This window comes from Osmerus mordax, chromosome 24 (assembly GCF_038355195.1).
Source record: "Osmerus mordax isolate fOsmMor3 chromosome 24, fOsmMor3.pri, whole genome shotgun sequence".
NCBI lineage: Eukaryota > Metazoa > Chordata > Actinopteri > Osmeriformes > Osmeridae > Osmerus > Osmerus mordax.
In genome coordinates, this window is record NC_090073.1 from 3,261,519 (window position 1) to 3,281,515 (window position 19,997).

General features: G+C 52.1%; 1 protein-coding gene across 1 annotated transcript in view; it reads right to left on the reverse strand.

Moving 5' to 3' along the window:
- znrf3 (zinc and ring finger 3) overlaps positions 1-19,449 on the reverse strand; it is a 50,766-nt gene extending 31,317 nt beyond the window's left edge. The window contains exon 1 of the mRNA XM_067228278.1: positions 19,197-19,449. Coding sequence (XP_067084379.1) covers positions 19,197-19,427 — 231 coding nt within the window. The 5' untranslated portion in view covers positions 19,428-19,449. The remainder of the gene's footprint in view (positions 1-19,196) is intronic.
- Between the last annotated feature and the right edge of the window lie 548 nt (positions 19,450-19,997).

Consider the following 19,997-nt stretch of genomic DNA (forward strand, 5'->3'; position numbering starts at 1 on the left):
ATTTATGCCCAGTATACATACATGTGTGTGTGTGTGTGTGTTCCAGACAGCTGTCTGAGAGCGCTGGGCATGACTGTTGTAATCCAGAGAGTCTCAAAGGAGAAGCACATGGGCTCTCTTTAAAGGTTAATCTTATACTGTCCATACACCCACACACACACACACACACACACACACCACACACACACACACACACACACACACACACACACACACACACACACACACACACACACACACACACACACCTCTGCATCACCCCAGCCTAGCACAGTCCGGTGGGTGACCTTCTACAGAACAACTGCAAAAACACAAGCATGGCAGCCATGCATTCTTCCAGTCTGACACAGGAGCTGGGCTCTAGATGACATATTGAGCCCATGGGGCTATGTCATGCTAGGCTACATTACATGGGTTTGAGATGGGGGCTAGGCTAGGCTACATACATGGGTTTGAGATGGGGCTAGGCTACATGATGGCATGGGGCTAGGCTAGGCTACATACATGGGTCTGAGAAGGAGCTAGGCTAGGCTACATACATGGGTTGAGATGGGGCTACGCTACATGATGGCATGGGGCTAGGCTAGGCTACATACATGGGTCTGAGAAGGAGCTAGGCTACATGATGGCAAGGGGCTAGGCTAGGGCTACATACATAGATCTATGGAGGAGGAGGAGGGGAGGCTGGAAGGTGAAGAGGAGGGTGAGGAGGAGGCCGCCTGCATTAACGCTCTCCTCAGGTTACCTCCCTGTTGTTTTCTTTAGGAAACACTAACTGGTGCTCGTGCTACACCACAGGGAAGTGCTCGCCTACATCACTTCCCAGTCGGATGGGATAAGGTCACAGCGTACTCAGGGGAGGAAAGAGAAAGCCTGGGTCTAGAGGGGGAGAGAGGGGGAGAGAGGAGGTAGATAGAAGGAGACCACATGTGGAACTCATTTAATTTCACCAGCAATTACCTCAAGAGTTTCAAATTTGAGGGACATGTTTGAAAACATGGAAGCGGATTGGCGAGAGGAGGGATTGTTAATATCACGTTTCCCTGTGAAAACTGTCTAAACCACCCCATTAAGTATCACTCTCTCTCACACACACACACACACACACAGTTCTATATGGAAACACAGGCTCCTTCCTGGCTCAGTTTTCTCCCCCACTCTCTCATCTTCCTCTCAGCCCATCGTGCACTCTCTCCCATTCCCTACCTCCTCGGGGCATGGCAAAGCCGCTACCTTGCAGGACTCCTCCAAGGCCAGCACTAATGATATTCCCAAAGGAAATGAGAACGTAAATAAAACAGTCCAATCCATTTCCTGGAATATCGCGACAGAAACAAGGAGGAGGAGGAAAGGACAGAAGCACATGCCTCGAGCAGGGCTGGGGTCCAGGCACCAGGCCTTGAGGGAGGGGACCATGGAGGGCACGCACAGAAGCACCAGAAGCTATTTGGACTTAGTTCAAAGCGTGGGTCGTTGCCTCACAGCCATGGATGAAGGGGGAGGAGGGGCGGATGAGCCTGGGAAGGCTGGCTGGGGATGAGAGGTTACCCACCCCACCCCACCTCCCCGCCCAGGGCAAAAAGTGACACGACCAGCCTGTTCCGAATGAAAGAAACGGGAAAAGGTCTTCGATGCTCCACGTTCTCTGATCCACACGGACAAGAAGGGCCACCTGACAAACACACAAAGACAGAGGCTCTCCGGAATCTCTCCAAGGCACTCTCTCTCTCTCCTCTCTCTCTCTCTCTCTCCATGGACAGAGTAGGAGAGGGTGGTGGGCGAGAGAAAGAGTGCGGAGAGCGGAGAGCAAGAGGCAGCGAGAGAAAGAGTGGAGAACGAGAGAGACGAGAGAGAGAGGGCAGAGTGAGACAGACAGTCTACTGAGGAGCTGTTACGCATCACCCACATCCCAGCAGAGGCACGAAAAAAAGAGAGGGGTTGGTGGTTGTGGTGGTGGTGGGGGGGGGGGGGGGGGGGGGGGGGGGGTGGGTAGGAGCAAGAACGGGTCCATCTAGTGGGGAAGGCATCTGAGAGATTAACTGGCAGCCCGGCCACACTGCAGCGCTGGTGTACTGATCCCCCCCCCCCCCTCCACAATCTTACTAGCCAGTCTCTTGTTCTGAAGCAGAGCGTGTCTTTGATGCTCGTCTGGGAGGAATAAGAAGGCGTTGCAGGTTCCTTTTGTGCTCTCCGCTGCACAGAGAAGCCGTGTGTGTGTGTGCCAAGGCTGGGATTTCTTCTTTTCTTTTCTTTAACCCCCCCCCTCCACCTCCTCCCCTTTTCTCCTCCCTCCCCTCTTCTTTGCCTTCATCTCCTCCCCCATCCCCCCCTCTTCCAAAACACAAACCACTGCAGCAGAAAAATGAAACTTTTTTTCCCCCGTGTTCCATCGTTCACAGCTGATAACCTTTCTCTCTACCCGTGTTGAACCGCTGGTTGAAAGGCCAGGTGCATCGACTGTGACCTGCTCAAAATCTGACAGGCTGGGCCACTGGAGAGGAACTTTAGAGGGGGGGGGGGGGGAAGGAGGGAGGGAGGTGTTGCAGAGGAAGGGGGTGACTCCCCAGAGAGATTTTCTTAACCCCTTACATCAGTGGGTTTCTGCTCCATGGAGTCTGAGGCCTGGGCTTTTGTGCGAGAAGAAAATGACCTAAATTGACATTCAGAGTGGTTGGTCCATTGTGGAGGGACATTTTTTGACGTAAATAAAAGCAAGATTCCTGAGGGCTCCTAAATCAAACTGCAAACTCTGGCTCGTTGAAAAGACAAATTCTTTAAGACACCAAGAAACGCTGGCTGGTCCCATCAAGATCTGAAGACCATCAACATGTGGAAAACACCACCATGGCATGGATTTTTTATTGATTTTGTATCCCTATAATCTGCTTTATGATTAAATATCAGGATCTATTTTTCTCCCCTACATCCCCAAAAGAAGGCTTGCAGAGACATAAGCCTGCTGTAATCCAGGGAGCAAGCCCAGGATATCTGAAGTGGCAGTGGAGTATGTGACCTTGTCATCTGATAGGAACCCAGGTCCGCTTCACAACAGGTGCAGCTGAACAGCCCCCCCCCCACCACCACACACACACACACATACCCATACCCTGCCCCCCGTCACGCCAGCATTTCAAAACAGTCATCAAGTCCATAAGAAGAAATATACCACTTCACATCACAGGAAGTTGAGTCGAAACCCCGAAATGCGGATCTCCGCGAAGAGCGAGACTTTTGAAGCTGCGCGAAGCTAGTTCTTCTCACATGGGAATGGAGAGAAATGAGGAGAGAACTGAAAAGGCACGTTGGATGAGACGAACCCCGGCAGCGCCGCTAAAGACGTTAGCCTCTCGCGCTAATCACAGGAGCTCCCACAGCGGAGGGCTTTCCTGAGGCTGAACAACAAGCTCGGCTGGAGGCCGAGGAACACACTGCCACCAAAAGCTCCGCTTCAAAAAGACCCACAGATCTCGGCTCTCCTGCTGCCATCCAACAGGGACATTCTCCCAAGAGAGGCAGGGAAGGAGGGAGGAAAAAAGAAAAAGAAAAGGGAGCGAGAGCGTAGAAAGAGAGCTCTCTGCACAGTAGGAAGTTGAGCACCAGCAGCCTAGCCTGGCAACGTCCACGAAAACATCCTGCATCTCCCCTTTCTTCATCGAGCCCCAGGGTGAGGGTGAGGAGGGGTGAGGGGCAGGGAGTGTCCAGGGTGAACAGTGAGGGTGAGGAGGGGTGAGGGGCAGGGAGTGTCCCAGGGTGAACAGTGAGGGTGAGGGGCAGGGAGTGTCCCAGGGTGAACAGTGAGGGTGAGGAGGGGTGAGGGGCAGGGAGTGTCCCAGGGTGAACAGTGAGGGGGTGAGGGGTAGCGTTGCCTGGGAGAGGTGGAGCTGCAGACCCAACAATGTCCACATCAAGAATACGGCTAGGTTGGAGTGTGTGTTTGATGTGTGTGTGTATGTATGTGTGTGTGGGGGGGTGTGTGTGCTTGTGAATGTGTGTGTTTCAGTGAGTGTGTCATGCAGGAAAACACGATCAAGCAGAGAAGGCAAGGGAGAAGAGAGAGATGCTTTGGACCTGAGAGGAGGGTGAGGAGGAGAGGTGAGTGTGTATGTGTGGAGGGGGGGGGGGGGGGGGGGGGGGGGGGGGCAGGGATGAATCTTCCACCATCTATACGAAGTCGCCAGCTAGCTACCGCAAACCTTTCTCCTATAAGTTACCATGACGATTCAGCCTCACCTCCTGTGTCGCTTGAACACACACTCGGTCTCTCCCTCTCTACAAACACACAGACACTCACAGACAATAAAAAGGGGGGGAGGGGCTGGGGAGGGGGCCGGAGAGGCGATCTAACAAACTCTGTTCTTGGAACTTTGCCAAAGGCTTTGTGCCGTAGCATGGTTGGTAGAGACTGAAAAAGGAGAGAGAGAGGGAGAGAAATCGAGAGAGAGAGTCAACAGTTTTCACTGGAAATAAAACAGCCTCTTCTCCCTGAGGGTGAATGGCTTGACCGGTCCCCCAGGATTTGTGGGGTATAGACATGGCGCTCAGGTGTGTGTGCGCGCCAGTGGGAGAAACCTTAGATTGTGGCTCCAAGTCCACCCAGGCTTATTCGCTTGAGGGATTTTACGGAGAAGTCGAGGCTGGGGTGTTGAAAATCGTGAATATCCCGTTTGAAACTGAAAACACACATCTCCCACCCATCCCAGAGGACAGGACCAGAGGCTCTACCGCGGAGAGAGGTGTGCAAACACTCCGCTGGACAAACACCAACAACACCAGGACATGGGCGACAAACACTTAGCAAATAAAGTTGTAAAGAAACTTAACCGTCATGTCTGCACCTTTCAATTACTCAAACGCCGCCGCCACCCCCAGCCCCCTCTCCCCCTCCCCCCCCCCATCCCCACCCCCATCCCTCATCGCCACCTCTCCCTCTTTCCCTGTGGAACGGAAAAACATGCATGTTTGTGCTGTGGGCAACAGCAGGTTTCCCCTTCGCTGCCTGGGAGGAAAATAAATAGTCCACATGAGGGCACAGGGAGAGAAAAGTAAACTTTAATTGGTGTGGAAATAACTCCATTACCATATAGCTCCCTATAAAAGGGCGAGTTGTTCCTTTGATGGTCCCAGAGTGGGCTGGTGAGCTAGCAGGGATGGGTCTGGGCACAGGGGCAAGGCCACTCACCAGAATTCCTCCCAACATTTGTTTAGCTGCCGGCCCAGCGCAGAGTAGCACACAAACGCAGTATTGTTCCCTTCTCCTCTCTCTGGTCACCATGCCAGGAGGTAGGAGCTGACGGGGCCGGGGAGGAGGGGGTAGAAAGGAGAGAGAAAGAGAGATACAGAAAGAGATGAAGATAGAGATAATGGGATCGCTTAAAAAAAGGGTTAAACAGCAGTCCTCTGCGACACACAGTCCCACCCAGGGTCAATCTAAAAAACTGTACGAAACAGTACGGGCCAACTGCTAACCCTAACCTTTTCCCTCCCCTTAAAATGTGGCAGTCTAGAGATCCCTTCTCACTACTGCTGCATGGCCAGGTACCCCCCCCTCCCACCCCCCCCCCCCCCCACCCCCCGCCTTCCTCCCAGAGCTAACCCCAACCCACGTTCCACCCCGTGTACGTGCAACCCCCGCGGGGCCCTCGTCTGGCCACGTGGAACCCAGGAAGAGGAACAGTTCCACTGGGCCGAGTTCATGACTCCAGTCTCATAAACCCTCCAGGGTTCCACATTACTTGATTTGTTTTTTATTAGAAACACGGAACCACTTAGCGGCCTGTAACCTCGGGGCCGGCTTGGCCGGGACTTCAGAGGGGGACGCGCTTCTTCCCCCCCAAAAAACCCCACCCCTCCTCTCCCCTCGGCCAAAGGAGGAGGACAGCCCTGGCAAACACCGCCTCCGGAGATGAAGAAAAGCATTACAGAACAAAAAGAAAGAAACGTTTCTTCGTACAGGATGTGCCGATGGAGCCGGCGAGGGCTTGATGTGGATGAAGTTCTCACAGGGACTCTCTCCACTCCAAAACAACGCCAGCGCCAGGGTCTCTCTGTGAATGCCGTCTTGTGGTAGGATTCCTCGACTGCCATGGTGAGAGGACGCAGAGAGAGAGAGAGAGAGAGAGAGAGAGAGAGAGAGAGAGAGAGAGAGAGAGAGAGAGAGAGAGAGAGAGAGAGAGAGAGAGAGAGAGAGAGAAAGCGAAGGAAAGGGGCGAGAAAGAGAGAGATGCTAGAGAAAGAGAGAGAAAGCGAGAAAGAGAGATGACCTGCGAATGGAAGTCCATTGACCCGTCCGTTGACCCGTGTCCCAGCAGGGTGTCCAGATCAATGCGAGGATGACCCTGTCTATGGAGGAGAGGCTGGGCTTGGAGACTCCTCCTCACTCTGAGGACGAGGAAGAGGACCATCTCCCTGGGACGTTCACATCCTTTCCCCCAAGTGCAGTACAGCCCGTTCCATTCCAGCCCATCCCCGATCCCAGCTGAATGTCTTGCCAGTCTAGCCCAGTCTAGTCCAGTCCCAGACCTGACCATCTCCGGTTCAGCCCAGTCCAGTCCCAGCTGAGTGTCAAGCCAGGTCAATCGAGCCCCAGACCTGGGCAGCCCCGTCCCCGGTCCAGTCCAGTCCAACGCCAGTCTGTCATCACCCTCACAGTGGCCTCCATTCATCCCCTCAGAGACAAAGCCCAAAGTGTACAGCAGCCATCCCAGGCATCCCTGACATCCAGATATCCACCAGAGATATCATTTCAGGCTTTCGTGTGCCTGTGCCGCCATTCCATCCCTCTCCCCGTACCCGTTTTCCCCCTCCATCTCTCCTTCGTTCCTTCACTCCTCCTTCCTCCTCCAGGTCAACAACCCCATGAGTGTCCAGAGGTGTGGAAGTATGATGCGTTTGGATATGGAAGCTTTTTATTAAAAGGGGGGGGAGTATCTCTGGTGAGATAGTCCTAAGACACATCCAGAAGCGCACCCCCACCACAGACAGGTTTCAGCCCCACAGCAGGCCCCTCTGGTTGGGCACTATCGTACCATGCCGCCACCCCCTCATCCCCCCTTCTCTCCGGGGCATATGTGGTGGAGGAGTTTGAGATAAGAGGAAGCTGTGATGAGAAATTCACAGAGCAGGAGAAAGAGAGCGACAGAGACAGAGAAGGAGTGAGCCGAAAGCGTAGAAGTTCCAAGATGATGAGAATGGGAGGATGAGAGAGAAAATGGTCGACCGGGGAGGGGGGGAGAGATAGGGCTTGGGCCAGAGACATAATCTGTGATTGATGGAAAAATGAAGAGAGGAAAGAGAGTAAAAAGGCCTCTGTCACAGCAGGCTGTGACATAAACAAGACACAACGATAATAAATATAAGAGGACTAAGAGTTGAAGGACAAGCTATTCCTGGAGGTAAACACTCTTAACCCTAATGAAAGCAGAACTAACAAACCAACTCTGGACTCGGCCCCTCTCTGAACACTCCATGGGCCGTGTCCACATGTTTGAATCTGAACAGTCGCCCGACAGTTTGAACCATTCGTTGTTCTGTTGTTTGGAAGAATTGCAGTAGGCTATGCATTCTTCACATAGCTCAGATACCGACATTCCAGTTGGCGAGGAGCGATCCTTCGTGGCTTCCAATGCAAGTTCTACTGAGGAGAAGGGTCGAGGATAAATCAATCTGTCCTGTTGACGTGCTTGGAGAGCTGAGGGGACAGGTGCCACAGTGACACTGCCCACTTCCTGGGGACATACACAACCCATAGCAGTGTCCGCTTTCAAAATGGATGCCCAGGGACAGGGGGTGTAGAGGTTTGTCTGCTTGGCACGTTCGTATGGACAGAACGACTTACACAATCCAAATCAGTGAGCATGAATCATGTGAGCATGAATTATTATTTGAGACGTTTGAATCATCGTCTTGTATTTTATACATCCTTCTGGTGTAGTGTGAACTTTCAACTCATCTGGCAGAGAGGCTTCCGATTGGCTAAGAGTCAAAGGTGGTGTGTGGTTACTCTTGACAGGTGTGTGACCTTGCCCCTTCCCCCTCCCAACTCCATTCAGCAGGGTCATCTCTAGGAACACACTCAGGAATCCACAGGGCCTCTACCCTCCTCAATATCCCCTGGATAAGGAGGCGTCTAAGCCAGCAGCATGTGTTAGCTGCAGGGGTGGACGGGGCAGGGGGGGCGGTCCAGGCTTAGGAGGCTTGAGAGGTGACATCAGCGCTCCATTCAGTCGCCCCACCAGTGTGCTGCAGGGAAGGGACTCATCCAGCACCCTCCCCTCTACGCCCCCCCCCCCCTCCCCTTGTCCCTGCAGATTGACCAGAGCTGGTCAGCGGTGTTCCCTAGGAAAATAACCATCCCACCCACCACCCCCCCCATCCACCACCCCCTTCAAATCGCAGTGTCTGGGAAGGCCTTTGTTGCTGTGCCTGGCGGAGAAAGCAAGGATTTGAGGTTGCTGCACTTTTGATTATTCCTGCAAACATTGACACAGCATGTGTGGTCTCACCTCTAAAAACAACCCTACACGCACACACACACAAGTGCGCGCCCGCACACACACACACACACACACACACCAGAGAGCACACAATGTGCACGTCCAGCCTGCTGTGATGTCACCCCCCTCCCCTCTACACTGATGCTGAAGTAGTGAGAGACAAGGGAACCTGTGCCCTGCCAACATAAGCTGTTAAACACATATACAAACTAAGTAATCGAGACAGGCAAGGATTTGGGGAGGGAGGAGTGGGGGAGCGAGAGAGAAAGAGATAGAAAGAGAGAGTTTGTGTGTGTGTGTGTGTGAGAGTGAGAGTGAGTGAGAAGAAAAAAAGACATTTTTCCTTTCACAGTTGAAACTTCAACATCGACATAACTAGTCTCCTCAAAGCCCGCACTCCAATTCCCATTTCACATGGCTTTTAAGCGTTGCCACGGGTGATCATAACTCGACCCGAAGCAAAACAGCAATTATGATCGACGCATGCACCCCTCGCTCACCGAACCCGGGGCCCGCGAGCGTGTCTGAGGCGCGGCTTCAGAACCAGGGACCACATGAAGAAGCCCTATTGGCCTCCAGTCACAATCCACACGTGCACCACTGTCTCCCCTCCCCGCCCACAGAGATCACAGGGAAAATATGGAGAGCCAGAGGAATTTCACATAAAACAACAACCACACAACATCAATAAACGAGTGGTCGTTGACTCAACATGCCGACAGCCCTATAGAGACAGGGTTCTGTGCTGTGGTGGAGTCTAGTATGGAGCAGTGACCCTAGAACAGGAGTGTGAGTCTAGTATGGAGTACTGAGTATTTTGTCACTTGACCAAGACATCCATCCCTTTCTACTCCCAGTGCTGCCCCCACCCATGTATCGCTACTAATGTTATAGTGGGCACACAGGAAATCCTCATGGACAAGACGCCCCCACTGACTGTGTTGCCCAACCTGACTGTTGGTGTCTGTACAGAGTTCAGCAACTAGCAAGGATCCGCCAGCTAACTAACAAGCTAAGATGAGCATGCTAGCTAACTAGCTAGCATGAGCCAGCTAGCCAGCTAGCTAGCAGGCTCAACCTGGAGGGCACACGAGTTGCAGGCCTTTCAGGGTGCAGGGAGAGAGAAAGGGATGAGAAAAAGGCTGGGGCTGGAGAGAGAGGCTAGGAGGAGAAAAGCTTGGTGAGGCCTTGTTCGTTTCAGGAATGCCTCAGGGAGGCGTCACCTCAGGAGCGACAATTGAACTTGTGTCACATGCCTGCGGGGTGCGAGACCAAAATGGTTCTGAAAGCCCTGAAGTTCTCCGTCTCCCTTTTTTCCATATCACAGTTTCCCCCCACCCCCCCCCCCCTCACCAAACCAACGCTCTGGGAAACACTGGTCATAAGAACTCCCTGACATGTCCGGAGACAAGTTATCATTAGTGAGGACTGTATCTGCCCACACACAGCATAACCTGACACTTACAGCCTGTTGCTGCTGTGACTCAGGATTAAGGGGGGGGTGGGGGGCGGGGGGGGGGGGGTAAAGCCATGGCAACGGAGAGCAATGGTCCGTCACACAGACGGTGTGTGTGGAGGGGGGCTGGGTGGGGGGGGGGGGTAAAGCCATGGCAACAGGGAGCAACGGTCCATCAGACCGGCACATCTGATCACTGCGACTTGGCAAGTCTGCAATCCCACCAAACCCTTCACAGTCCCCACAAACCTCTACAGAGATGAGCAAGACACAGCCTCTGGTGTGAAATCCACATACTGTAAATAACAGACCCTTTTTAAAAGGACCATAAATCAAATCACTGGCATGTTAACTGCCAACTTCCAACATCAAAGAGACTGACAATGAGGAAACGGCAGGCCAGAACACACCCCAGTCACAGACGTGAAAACACAGATCAACATCACTGTGTTATTGCAGCCACTGTAAACAGTGGAGACTTCCCCCACTACAAGGGATTGATGCCGTCATTGGAGGTGTCAACGCCTGGTTTCACACAAACGCACACACACGGGCACGACAACCCTGTATAAACTTTACAAAGAACAGAGTCAAATCTGTTCCACCTGTTGTGTGCTTTGGGAACGCCCCGTGGATGAACCTGTCTGTTGAAATCAGATAGAGCTCTCTGGCAGCTCCCGTCCACAACCAAACTCTCAACAAACAAAACAAATGTCAGTTGGACGGATTCCCAACATTTCACTGGACTCCTTTCCACTCGCACTTGTTCAGGCCTCCAACAAAACATCCCCAAAGTGTTTCGAACGTCTCCGTTCCCCTCCCAGCAGGGAACACCTCTACTGGTGCACTGGCAGATTTAACCCAGAGGGCAATTACATCATTGTTTGGTTTTTGCAGCGCGACAGCGAATCAGAGACAGCATTACTCACAGCCCTTTGAAGAGTTTGGCCCTCCCTCCTCCTCCTCCTCTTCCCTCTCGCTCTTTCACTCTTCGCTTTAGAGGAGAGACTCTTTGATGTGAGCGCGCAGAGTCCGCTTAGCTTAGCTCTGCCTCCCCCTTCCCCCCACCCTTCCCCCCCAAAAAGCCAGCCTGATCCTATCTGCCTCAGCGGCACATTCATGTGGTCTACACCAAGTACCAGCCCCCCAGAGGCTGACCCCCCTCCCCTCCATGGCAAGCCTGGGTCAAGGTCCAGGTCCCCAGGCCTGCAGGGGAGCTGCAGGTGGGTATAACACCCAACATAATGATGATGGTGTTGGTTGGGGGGGGGACATTCTTGAATGGGGGAGGGTGTTATTGGGGCAAGCAGGACAGTGTGGTAGCAGGCAGGGGAGGGATCGGAGTGGGCTGGTTACTGAGGGGGACTTCTGTCGAGTGTCAACTGGAAGCCTCTCTTACCCCTCTCCCACCAACATGGAATGTGTTCTGTTGCACACCTAACTTTGAACACGGAGCATTTTGACCGAAAATAAATAGGTTCAGAACCCAAAACGTTGGTTCCCAGATGGAGCCAATAAAAAGCAGCTTTTCCTTGACCTCATCAGTGGGAGTGTCATCTTCTATAGGTTAGAAAAAGAGGATGGAAAAGGCAACCATGGAGAATCAAGTACACAATTATCAGAAAGTTGGCCAAGGCTGACCGATGATAATGCATCCTTGATTGCAATGGATCCGCTCAAAACTGGTAGAAATGTGGGTTGGTTCACTAGATAGCCCCAAGGTTCCAAGAATCCTGAACAGAAATGGTTCCAAGAGTCTGAGCTAATTTGGTGGAAAAGGGAGTCAAGTAGGATCCACAAACGGGGGTTGGTATGGTGCAGTGAGTACCTCACCTAGTTACAGGAACTAGGCTAGTCTACTAGGTACAGGGACTAGGCTAGGTACAGGGACTAGGATAGTCTACTGGGTACAGGGAAAAGGCTAGTCTTCTAGGTACAGGAACTAAGCTAGTCCACTTGGTACAGGAATAACGCTAGTCTACTGGGTACAGGAATAACGCTAGTCCACTTGGTACAGGAATAACGCTAGTCCACTTGGTACAGGAATAACACTAGTCTACTGGGTACAGGGACTTGTGTAATCCCCACAGCCTCACACCCGAGATGCTGAGGATGCTGAAAGCCCAGATGAGGAAGGCGGCTCCCACCATTTCTCCCACCAAATCTGGGACACGTCTCCACATCCGCCAACCCAGGGGGGTTAGGAGGCGGGGTGTTGGAGGGGTACACAAACACAAAGTGATCCATCTTTCACCCAGGGGACCTTGACGGCACTCTACCCAGAGAAATGATGCACACCACAGATGGTCCTACCAGGTCCCGCCTGAACCACACAGGCCCATCCATCATACCTCTGGCCCCATTGTGTTAGTGCCTGGGTCTCCTCCTCCTCCTCCCTGCCTTCCTCCACTACTGGAACAGCCCCCCCCCCCACACCCCCTCCTCCCGTCACCACCCTCAGGAGTCAGGGCTTGGTCTGGGGGCAGCGATAGCAGGGAATAGGGAGTGGAGGAGGGCCTGGGTGGAGCTCAAGGGGCTTCCCCCATCAGGCCTGGTGACGATTCTCTGCCAGGGTGAGGTGAGAGCCATCACTGCGAATGGATGGAGGGAGCGAGAGAGACAAATGACAGGGCTATGACTGAGGAGCTGAGAAGTTTAATGGTGGACCAGGACTATAACAACACTGATATGAAGGATGGGGGTAGAGGACAGACCAACACACCAAACCGTTAATGTCACCTGGGGACTATAAAAACACAACAAGCTTACAGATGGCCACTGTGGACGACCTCAACCCCGACAAACACGCGCAAACAGGAAGTGTGTAGAGAGTGGAGACTGGACAAACAAGTCTGCCGTTTCCACTACTTGGAATTAGGCAACATTCAGATCAAAAGGCATGGATATGAAAACAAGGCCTGTACGAGGCCGACGAAATTATGTAACGGAAGTACACAAGCTGCAAACCTTTGGACCTCATGTTCCTGAACTGGAGAGTAGGACAGATAACTGATAAGTCTTTCCCTTGCATATAGAAAGCGTGAGCAAAGTGGAGTAACGGGCGCACAGTGTGTGTGTTTGTGGCAAAGATATCTGTGTATAGAGCGTGTGTGTGTGTGTGTGGGGGGGGGGCTACACAGGGTTACCTTCCATCATTCTGCATGGTGCAGAGAGAGAGAGACAGAGAGCGAGAGAGAGAGCGAGAGAGAGAGAGAGTAACAAAAAGAGACTGGCGTCGCGTCCGTCCACCATTAGTCAGCACATTCCTGGCAGAACAACAAAGCACGCGGTTGCCTGGATGTGCCACGGACAGTGTTGGCATTTCATAACCCCACCCACCCCACACTGGTCTTTGTTCTCCAGCCCCAGTGCCAGTGGACAGCCAGAGGGGCTGAAAGGGTGAAGCAGGCCTCCCAGAAGGTTCTCATCAAAGGACCGACTGACAGGGCATTTCATTTAGGGGACATTGGCCAGCTACAGTCATTGCCGTATTTCTGTTGATCATCTGAAGCTTCTGCAGCGTCCAGATGCCTGTACATCACATCCAAGAAACAGCTAGTCCACACCCAGACCCCAGCAGAGGAAGGGCCCAGAACCAGGGCCCAGAACCAGGGCCCAGAACCAGGCCAATAGCCAAGTACTTCCCAGCCCCAGGCCAATAGCCAAGTACTTCCCAGCCCCAGGCCAATAGCCAAGTACTTCCCAGCCCCAGGTCGAAGTACTTCCCAGCCCCAGGCAGATACACTTACCCACACACAGCATGTGAACTGAAGGACAACAAGGTCTTCATACAAACGAGCTCTGACAAATAATCAATGACGGTTCAAGGAAAGAGCAGCAAGGGAATCAGTCCCCAAAGAAGAAAAAAAAGTCCAACAAGAGGGGAAAAAGAGAGGGGGGGAGAATGAGAGAAGTGAGTGAGAGACTGCAGAGAGAAAGAGAGAGAGCGAGGGGGCGAGAGAGAGAGAGAGAGAGGAATAGTAAGGATAGGCAGGGCTGAGCGAGGCTGCCTGCTAATCTCTCTTGGAGAGAAACATCAAAGGACGTCTCACCCACTCAGCCCAGTGGAAACTAACATAGCTGCTGGGGTTTACCAGTACCAACATGCACTTCTTCCAGGTGGAGCCAAAAGAGAGAGTGAGAGAGGGGTAGAGTGTGTGTGTATGTGTGTGTGTGTGTGAGAGAGTGTGAGTGTGAGCAATAGGTCGAGAGTATGTGAAAGAGAGAGACACAGAGGTATGGAGTGAGAGGGAGCAAAGATAGACAGAAAAGCAAAGAGGTAAACAAAAAGAGAAAGAGAGAGAGAGAGGGCGAAGAGTGAGAGAGGAGCCGAAGGCAAAGACAACCCCAGAGGGCAGAAGACCGGTGTGGTGGCTGCTTACTGAGGAGGAGCGTCGGCACATTAAAAGATCTGAAAGAGGCAAACACCCGACAGGAAACGGTGTTCTAGAACGTCCCACCTGGACAGATCCATCACAGGTGACCTGCGTGGTGTGACAGGTTGAAATGCGATGTGCAGATCTGTTATGAGTGGCTCCTGTGAAGGCCCCTGTGTGTCTGGTCTAACTACACTGGGAACATACGCACACATACACCCGCCGACCCACACATACCCTACACCCCCACCCCACCCCAGGGGGCTCATGGCTGTGTGCGTCAAAGAAGAATTTGTCTGAGGGGAGGACAAGAAAGAGGGGGGAGAAAAACAGTTTAGTCTGTTCTATTCCCGAAAAAGAGGAGAAACGCAGCCTCAAATTACTTTGGCCCGAACATGAAAGTGGAGCGTGGTGGCGGTTAGGAGACGACAGCACTTAAAATACAGCTGCAACCACCAAGCCAATAAATGGAAAAAGTATTCGAGCAGCACTTTTAACCTTTTAAACCCAGTCTTCTCTCCCTCCGTCTGTCCCTCTCTCCCTTTCCTTTTCCCCCCCCCTTCTCTCACGCCGTCTCTCCCTCCCCCTCTCTCGTCTGGGTGGGGCCTGGTGTTTGCTACCTTCCGTCTGGGCCCGGCCCGTTATGGCCTCTTGGGGTTTCCAGTCTGTGGTGGGCCGCGAGGGCGCAGACTCCCACAACCCCACCAAGCTCTCATTATAGTCTAAATACGGTCCGACACAACTGGTGCCAGTCCCAAGGTATCCTCCACAACCCCAGCGTTCATCGTTGTCTGTGGGGCGCCTATGGAACAACCCAACACTTTTTTTGGGGGGGGAAATGTTCAATTTGTTGTATGTATTTGTTTATAGTCGGGTTGTGAGGAAATGACAGGCTCTCCATGAGAGAGTGTGTGTGTTTGTGGAAGGGGGGGGGGGGGGGGTTGTTGGTCCCTTGCCTAGGACTTCAAAGATAAAGGCTTGGGACAGGACTTGGCAGAGCTCTACCCTTCTTTCCTGTCACTTTGATTCTGACGACGTTCCAAGTCCTTCTAAAAGGGAAGTCAGGCAGAAGACACATGTTCTCTCCGGTCCTGCTTGTCAGCGCTTGGACCGCGAGTTCAATGTTGTTCCTCACAGTGATGCCGCTGCCACGTCCCTGCTGCCTCGCGCCTTCTGCCTCGCTCGCCCTTGCCGCCTTGCCCCCTGCCTCCTCGGCCCCAGCCGTCTCACTCCTGCTGCGTTCCCTTCTGCCGCCTCTGGCTTAGTCCTTGTTGACATCCCGAGCCCGCTAGAAATCAGAGGCAGATGTGCTGCGACCACACTCCAGACAAGGGAGAAACGGCAGGCGTGACGGCGGGAAGACGTAGCATCCGGACGAGCGGCATACGAGCTCCGCCTCAGCGCTCAGCGCCTGACCCCCGGCATCAGGGCCGTCCGAGTACAGCACGGGGCCAAGGACGTTGGGATGGAAGCAGGCAGATCAGCCCTGAAGGACCAGCGAAGCTCTCTCCCTCGGGCCAGGGAGGTCAGGAGGAGTCCAGAGGTCAGGACTATTGATCGGACGACAGCTTGGTCATGGCGACGCTCGTACAGCCTCCGTCGTTACAGCCGGGCGGTTCGGGCGGCGACATGCCTCTCCCGTTCACACGAGCGCCTGGAACCCGATAGGCCACGTCACAGGAAGGGGCCGGCCTAACACTGCAGCATTCTACAAGGACATCCAACAGGGGTCAGTGGACGGGGTTAGGGTGGAGAAGCACCTCACTGGTCATAGGGGTGACCCTTCAAGGGGTCTACAGAAGGTCATCAAGACAGAAGGGTGCTCCGAAGAACGAGGGCTTGTGGCGGTCACAACTGCTCGGCCTATGAACGCATCTATATCGCTGCTCTTCAGTGGTAGACGCGTCCACAGAGAACACGTGAGCTGAAGGAGACTTAGGCCAGTAACACTTCACCTCTTCCCAATATCTGGCTCAGCTTTAGGCTACGAGGGGCTGAAACAGCCACCGTGAGGCTCTGCGGAACCAGGGTCAGGCTCATTCCCTTGTCATCTGATTACTTAGCTATCAAGCAGTCAAACTGAAGGCGACCGGGGAGCTGGTTTGGGAGTGCTAGAGTTGGGCGCCTGGTTCCTGATCATCTCCTCTCGCTTTCCTTCCCTTGGTGCAGAGCAAGTAGCACACTGACATCATTTATTATTTTTGGCCCGGGCAGTACAAGGCTCTTCCCCCCCCCCCCCTCCTCCTCTTCCTCGCACACTCAGGCAAGGCTGAGGGGGTGTTGGTTTTAGGGGGGAGTGTGGGATGTGGAGTGTGTGTTGGTGGTAACGGCGGTAACGTCTTTACACAGGAACCCTGCCAAGCAACCGACCCCTTCTCTACCTGCTGAGGTCTGGCCACCACTGAGCACTGAAGGTAGTGTAAAACCCTGGGGTCCCACTCAAACAGCAGGCTTCCCTAACCTTAGGACAAGACGAATCAAGTGCTCCTTTCACAGGAGGAGAGGGTGCTTAAGGCCCAGACCCAGACAGCAAACAGCTTAGGGGTGCAGTGGTTTTGAAGTCAGAGTGTGGGTGGAGGGCACCACACAGGAACAGGCAGACGAGACAGCAGGCATGCAGATATCGCCACTTGTTTTTTGAACTTCGTTAAGTCACAATCTGATCATGTCCCAAAAAACTCACGGTTCTTGTATAACGTCACCGTTGGAAATAGCTCGAAAACTGTGGTCGCCACAGCCTCACAGAGAAGTGACAGAAAAAATAAATTTTCCACACAAACAAATGATAAAAAAAAAGGGAGCCTGTATAACTTTCTGCTGTGTCGGTCACACTGGCCCTTCTTTAGTATAGCTTAAAAACGAAAAACAACATGAGCTGCCTCAAGAGTGGTTAGAAAATATGCGAGCTAAGAAAGCAAACCTAAATGGAGAAGGTGGTTTGAGACGTAAAGTTGAGGTCCGAGGTTTCTGTTTGCCAACGCAGCCAAATGACCGGAGCTGTATATAGACAGAACCCATTCCTTAGTAAATACCCCCTCGCTGGACCCAGCCAGAAGAGACGCCGGAACACTTTCAGTGGGTCCTGTGAGAGTCGTGTGACAAAATGGTTGGCGTTTTGACTGAAAATGTAACACTCAAAATGCACCAAGACACACCATTTCTCTGCCTCTGTAGCTATTCGTTCAAAAGCATGTGCCATTTCCAAAGAGAAGACTGTCCCCAGCCAAGCAGTGTTAACACAGTGAGCAGCCTAGCATGACGATAAGATAGGAAGACAAATGCGCAAATGACTCACTCAACACAGACCCTGCAGTGTGTGCGAGATAATAAGATGTGTTTGCGTCCATCGGTACTACACTGACACACGGGCTACTCTACGTGACGTACTTCATCAGGTTTGAACACTACACTCACCAGTGCCAACACATTTCCAAATGCCTTGACACCAGTGTCGCCAACACTACATTTGGATATTTCCTTACACCATCTGCAGATTAACTATGCTGACGCCACCACCAGAATGTCAACTAAATCTCAGCTGGTATCCCCTTACTGGTCATCCCTGGTTATGGTTGAGGGCGAGGTTCTGTTAATAGACATTAAGCATTTGTTGAAGCACCTATTAAACATCTGCAATCAAGTCAGTGCTTGAATCTTCTGCAATGAGCATGGCCTTCTCAAAACGTTGTGATAAACCGCTCTTCCCTGTCCTCCTACTAAACTGTGACGGCTTAAAGATGCTTGGTCCACAGATACTGACGGATCAAATGCGACGATAATACGAACTAGGCTTTTGCACTCAGCCTTCAAAGAGCGCAAGTTAGCAAACTTTCATCTGGGGCACAAACGTTTTAGTTCCCCGTGTCGCCTTTGCTCTCGACCATTGCCGACAGTAAAAAGCACGTTTTCACGTTTATGGCCTTAAACAGAGTAGGCCACGAGGCCGATTGCAGTACTAACAGGACCGTATGGATAGGTATAAGAAAAGGTGCATAAACCTACGGGGCATGCGAAAAATGACTGCGCATATATAGGCTAGGCTAGCCTGCTATGCTAGACTACCAAGAGGACCATACAACCCGCTTTTTACTAAGGGACCCCTTTAAGTGAAGTGAACATACAGATACCCAGAATAGAGCCATGCTTTCTGACATGATGGAACTAGGCCTACTTGGCTTAGGATGTGCATTTTTTCCCCTGGCGAAACAGATCTCAGACTTCAAAAGACTTGTTAGATAGCAACAAAGTAACTTTAGAGGGAAGAGGTGAGACGTGTGCAGTGCTTGAACATGCCGTATCTCATTTAGACTACCCATAAAAAATAATTACCCTCAAATGAAAACAACTTTTAATCGAATCACTTTCTGGTATTTTAAGGTACACATGTTTCCAGTCCCACATTCTAAGAGGATGATCTTATTTTGAGAGGCTGGGAATAAAAATGTCAGTGATAATGTCTGTAATGATCGTGTCAATGAAATCCCTGTGCACCTTTTCTTTCATTCAAGATTTTACGAATGTCCGTAATATTCTTGAAACGATGCTGCACGCTGGGATTTGGATCTAAGCAACAAAATAACCTGTTATAGGTTTCTCTGTGAATGAGTTCCACAAGACAGGAGCCATCTTGTGACCACATATGCTTGCAACTTAGTACCATCCTCACACATACACGCTCACTGTGCAACGCTACCCCCCCCCCCCCCCTCCCTCCCTCCTTCCCTCCCTCCACACCAACACCAACACCCGTGGAAAAAAGTTTTGGGAGTAGAACGACTAAGTCAAATCAAAGCGCACACTCCGCTGAAAGGCAATGTGTTGCGGCAAGATAAACGACTTGTCATTACCAAAACTGAATGTAGTTCAACATACTTGCACGATCTCGCCCTCCGCGCTGATTGTGGCTCCAGCTTTGGAGAACCGTCCTTGCAAACCAGTCGTGTAAGTAGTATAATCTCCATTTGGACTGGATTCAAACAGAACTACTTCCACAAAGGCTGTATCCTTGGCAAAAACGCTTCCAAGAGAAGTGGTGACCACGAAGATCACCAAGACCACCAAATCGGCTACACAATCTACCCTTCTCCTTGGTAAAATCATCATCTTGCCGGTTGTATCTGCGCCGATCGGAACATAATTTCCAAGGATTATTCGATGATAGTGCTGAAATCAAATAGGAGCAATAGCGATGCGTCAAAAGAGCGCCCTGTTCTCCGAATTGTGCAACGAAAGCTGTGCCTCGACCGAAGCCTGTTTATTTCACCATTGCAGCCTTGTCAATTACATGGCTTGCTTGCTAGCGCTAGCGCTCCCCCTCTTTCTCCCTCTCTCTCTCTCTCTCTCTCCCTCCCCCTCTCTCTCTCTCCCTCTCTCTCTCTCGCTTTCTCACTCCCCCCTCCTCTCTCTACAAAGCGGATCTCCTTTGATCTCCAAACACGTGATTTTTTTTCTTTTTTGATTTTTTTTTCTTCCTCCCAAAAGGGTTACCCCCACCCACCAATCGTTCTGACCCTCTCCTTTTCCACTCCCCGCTCTGAAGTGCCAGCACTCGCTTAAGGACGCACGACGCTTTCAACAGTAACACAGACGAATACACGATTGTTATGTTGTTCACTGAAACACGATTGTTATGCTAAAGACTGTTTTACCGAGTAGCCTACATGCTTAACATGA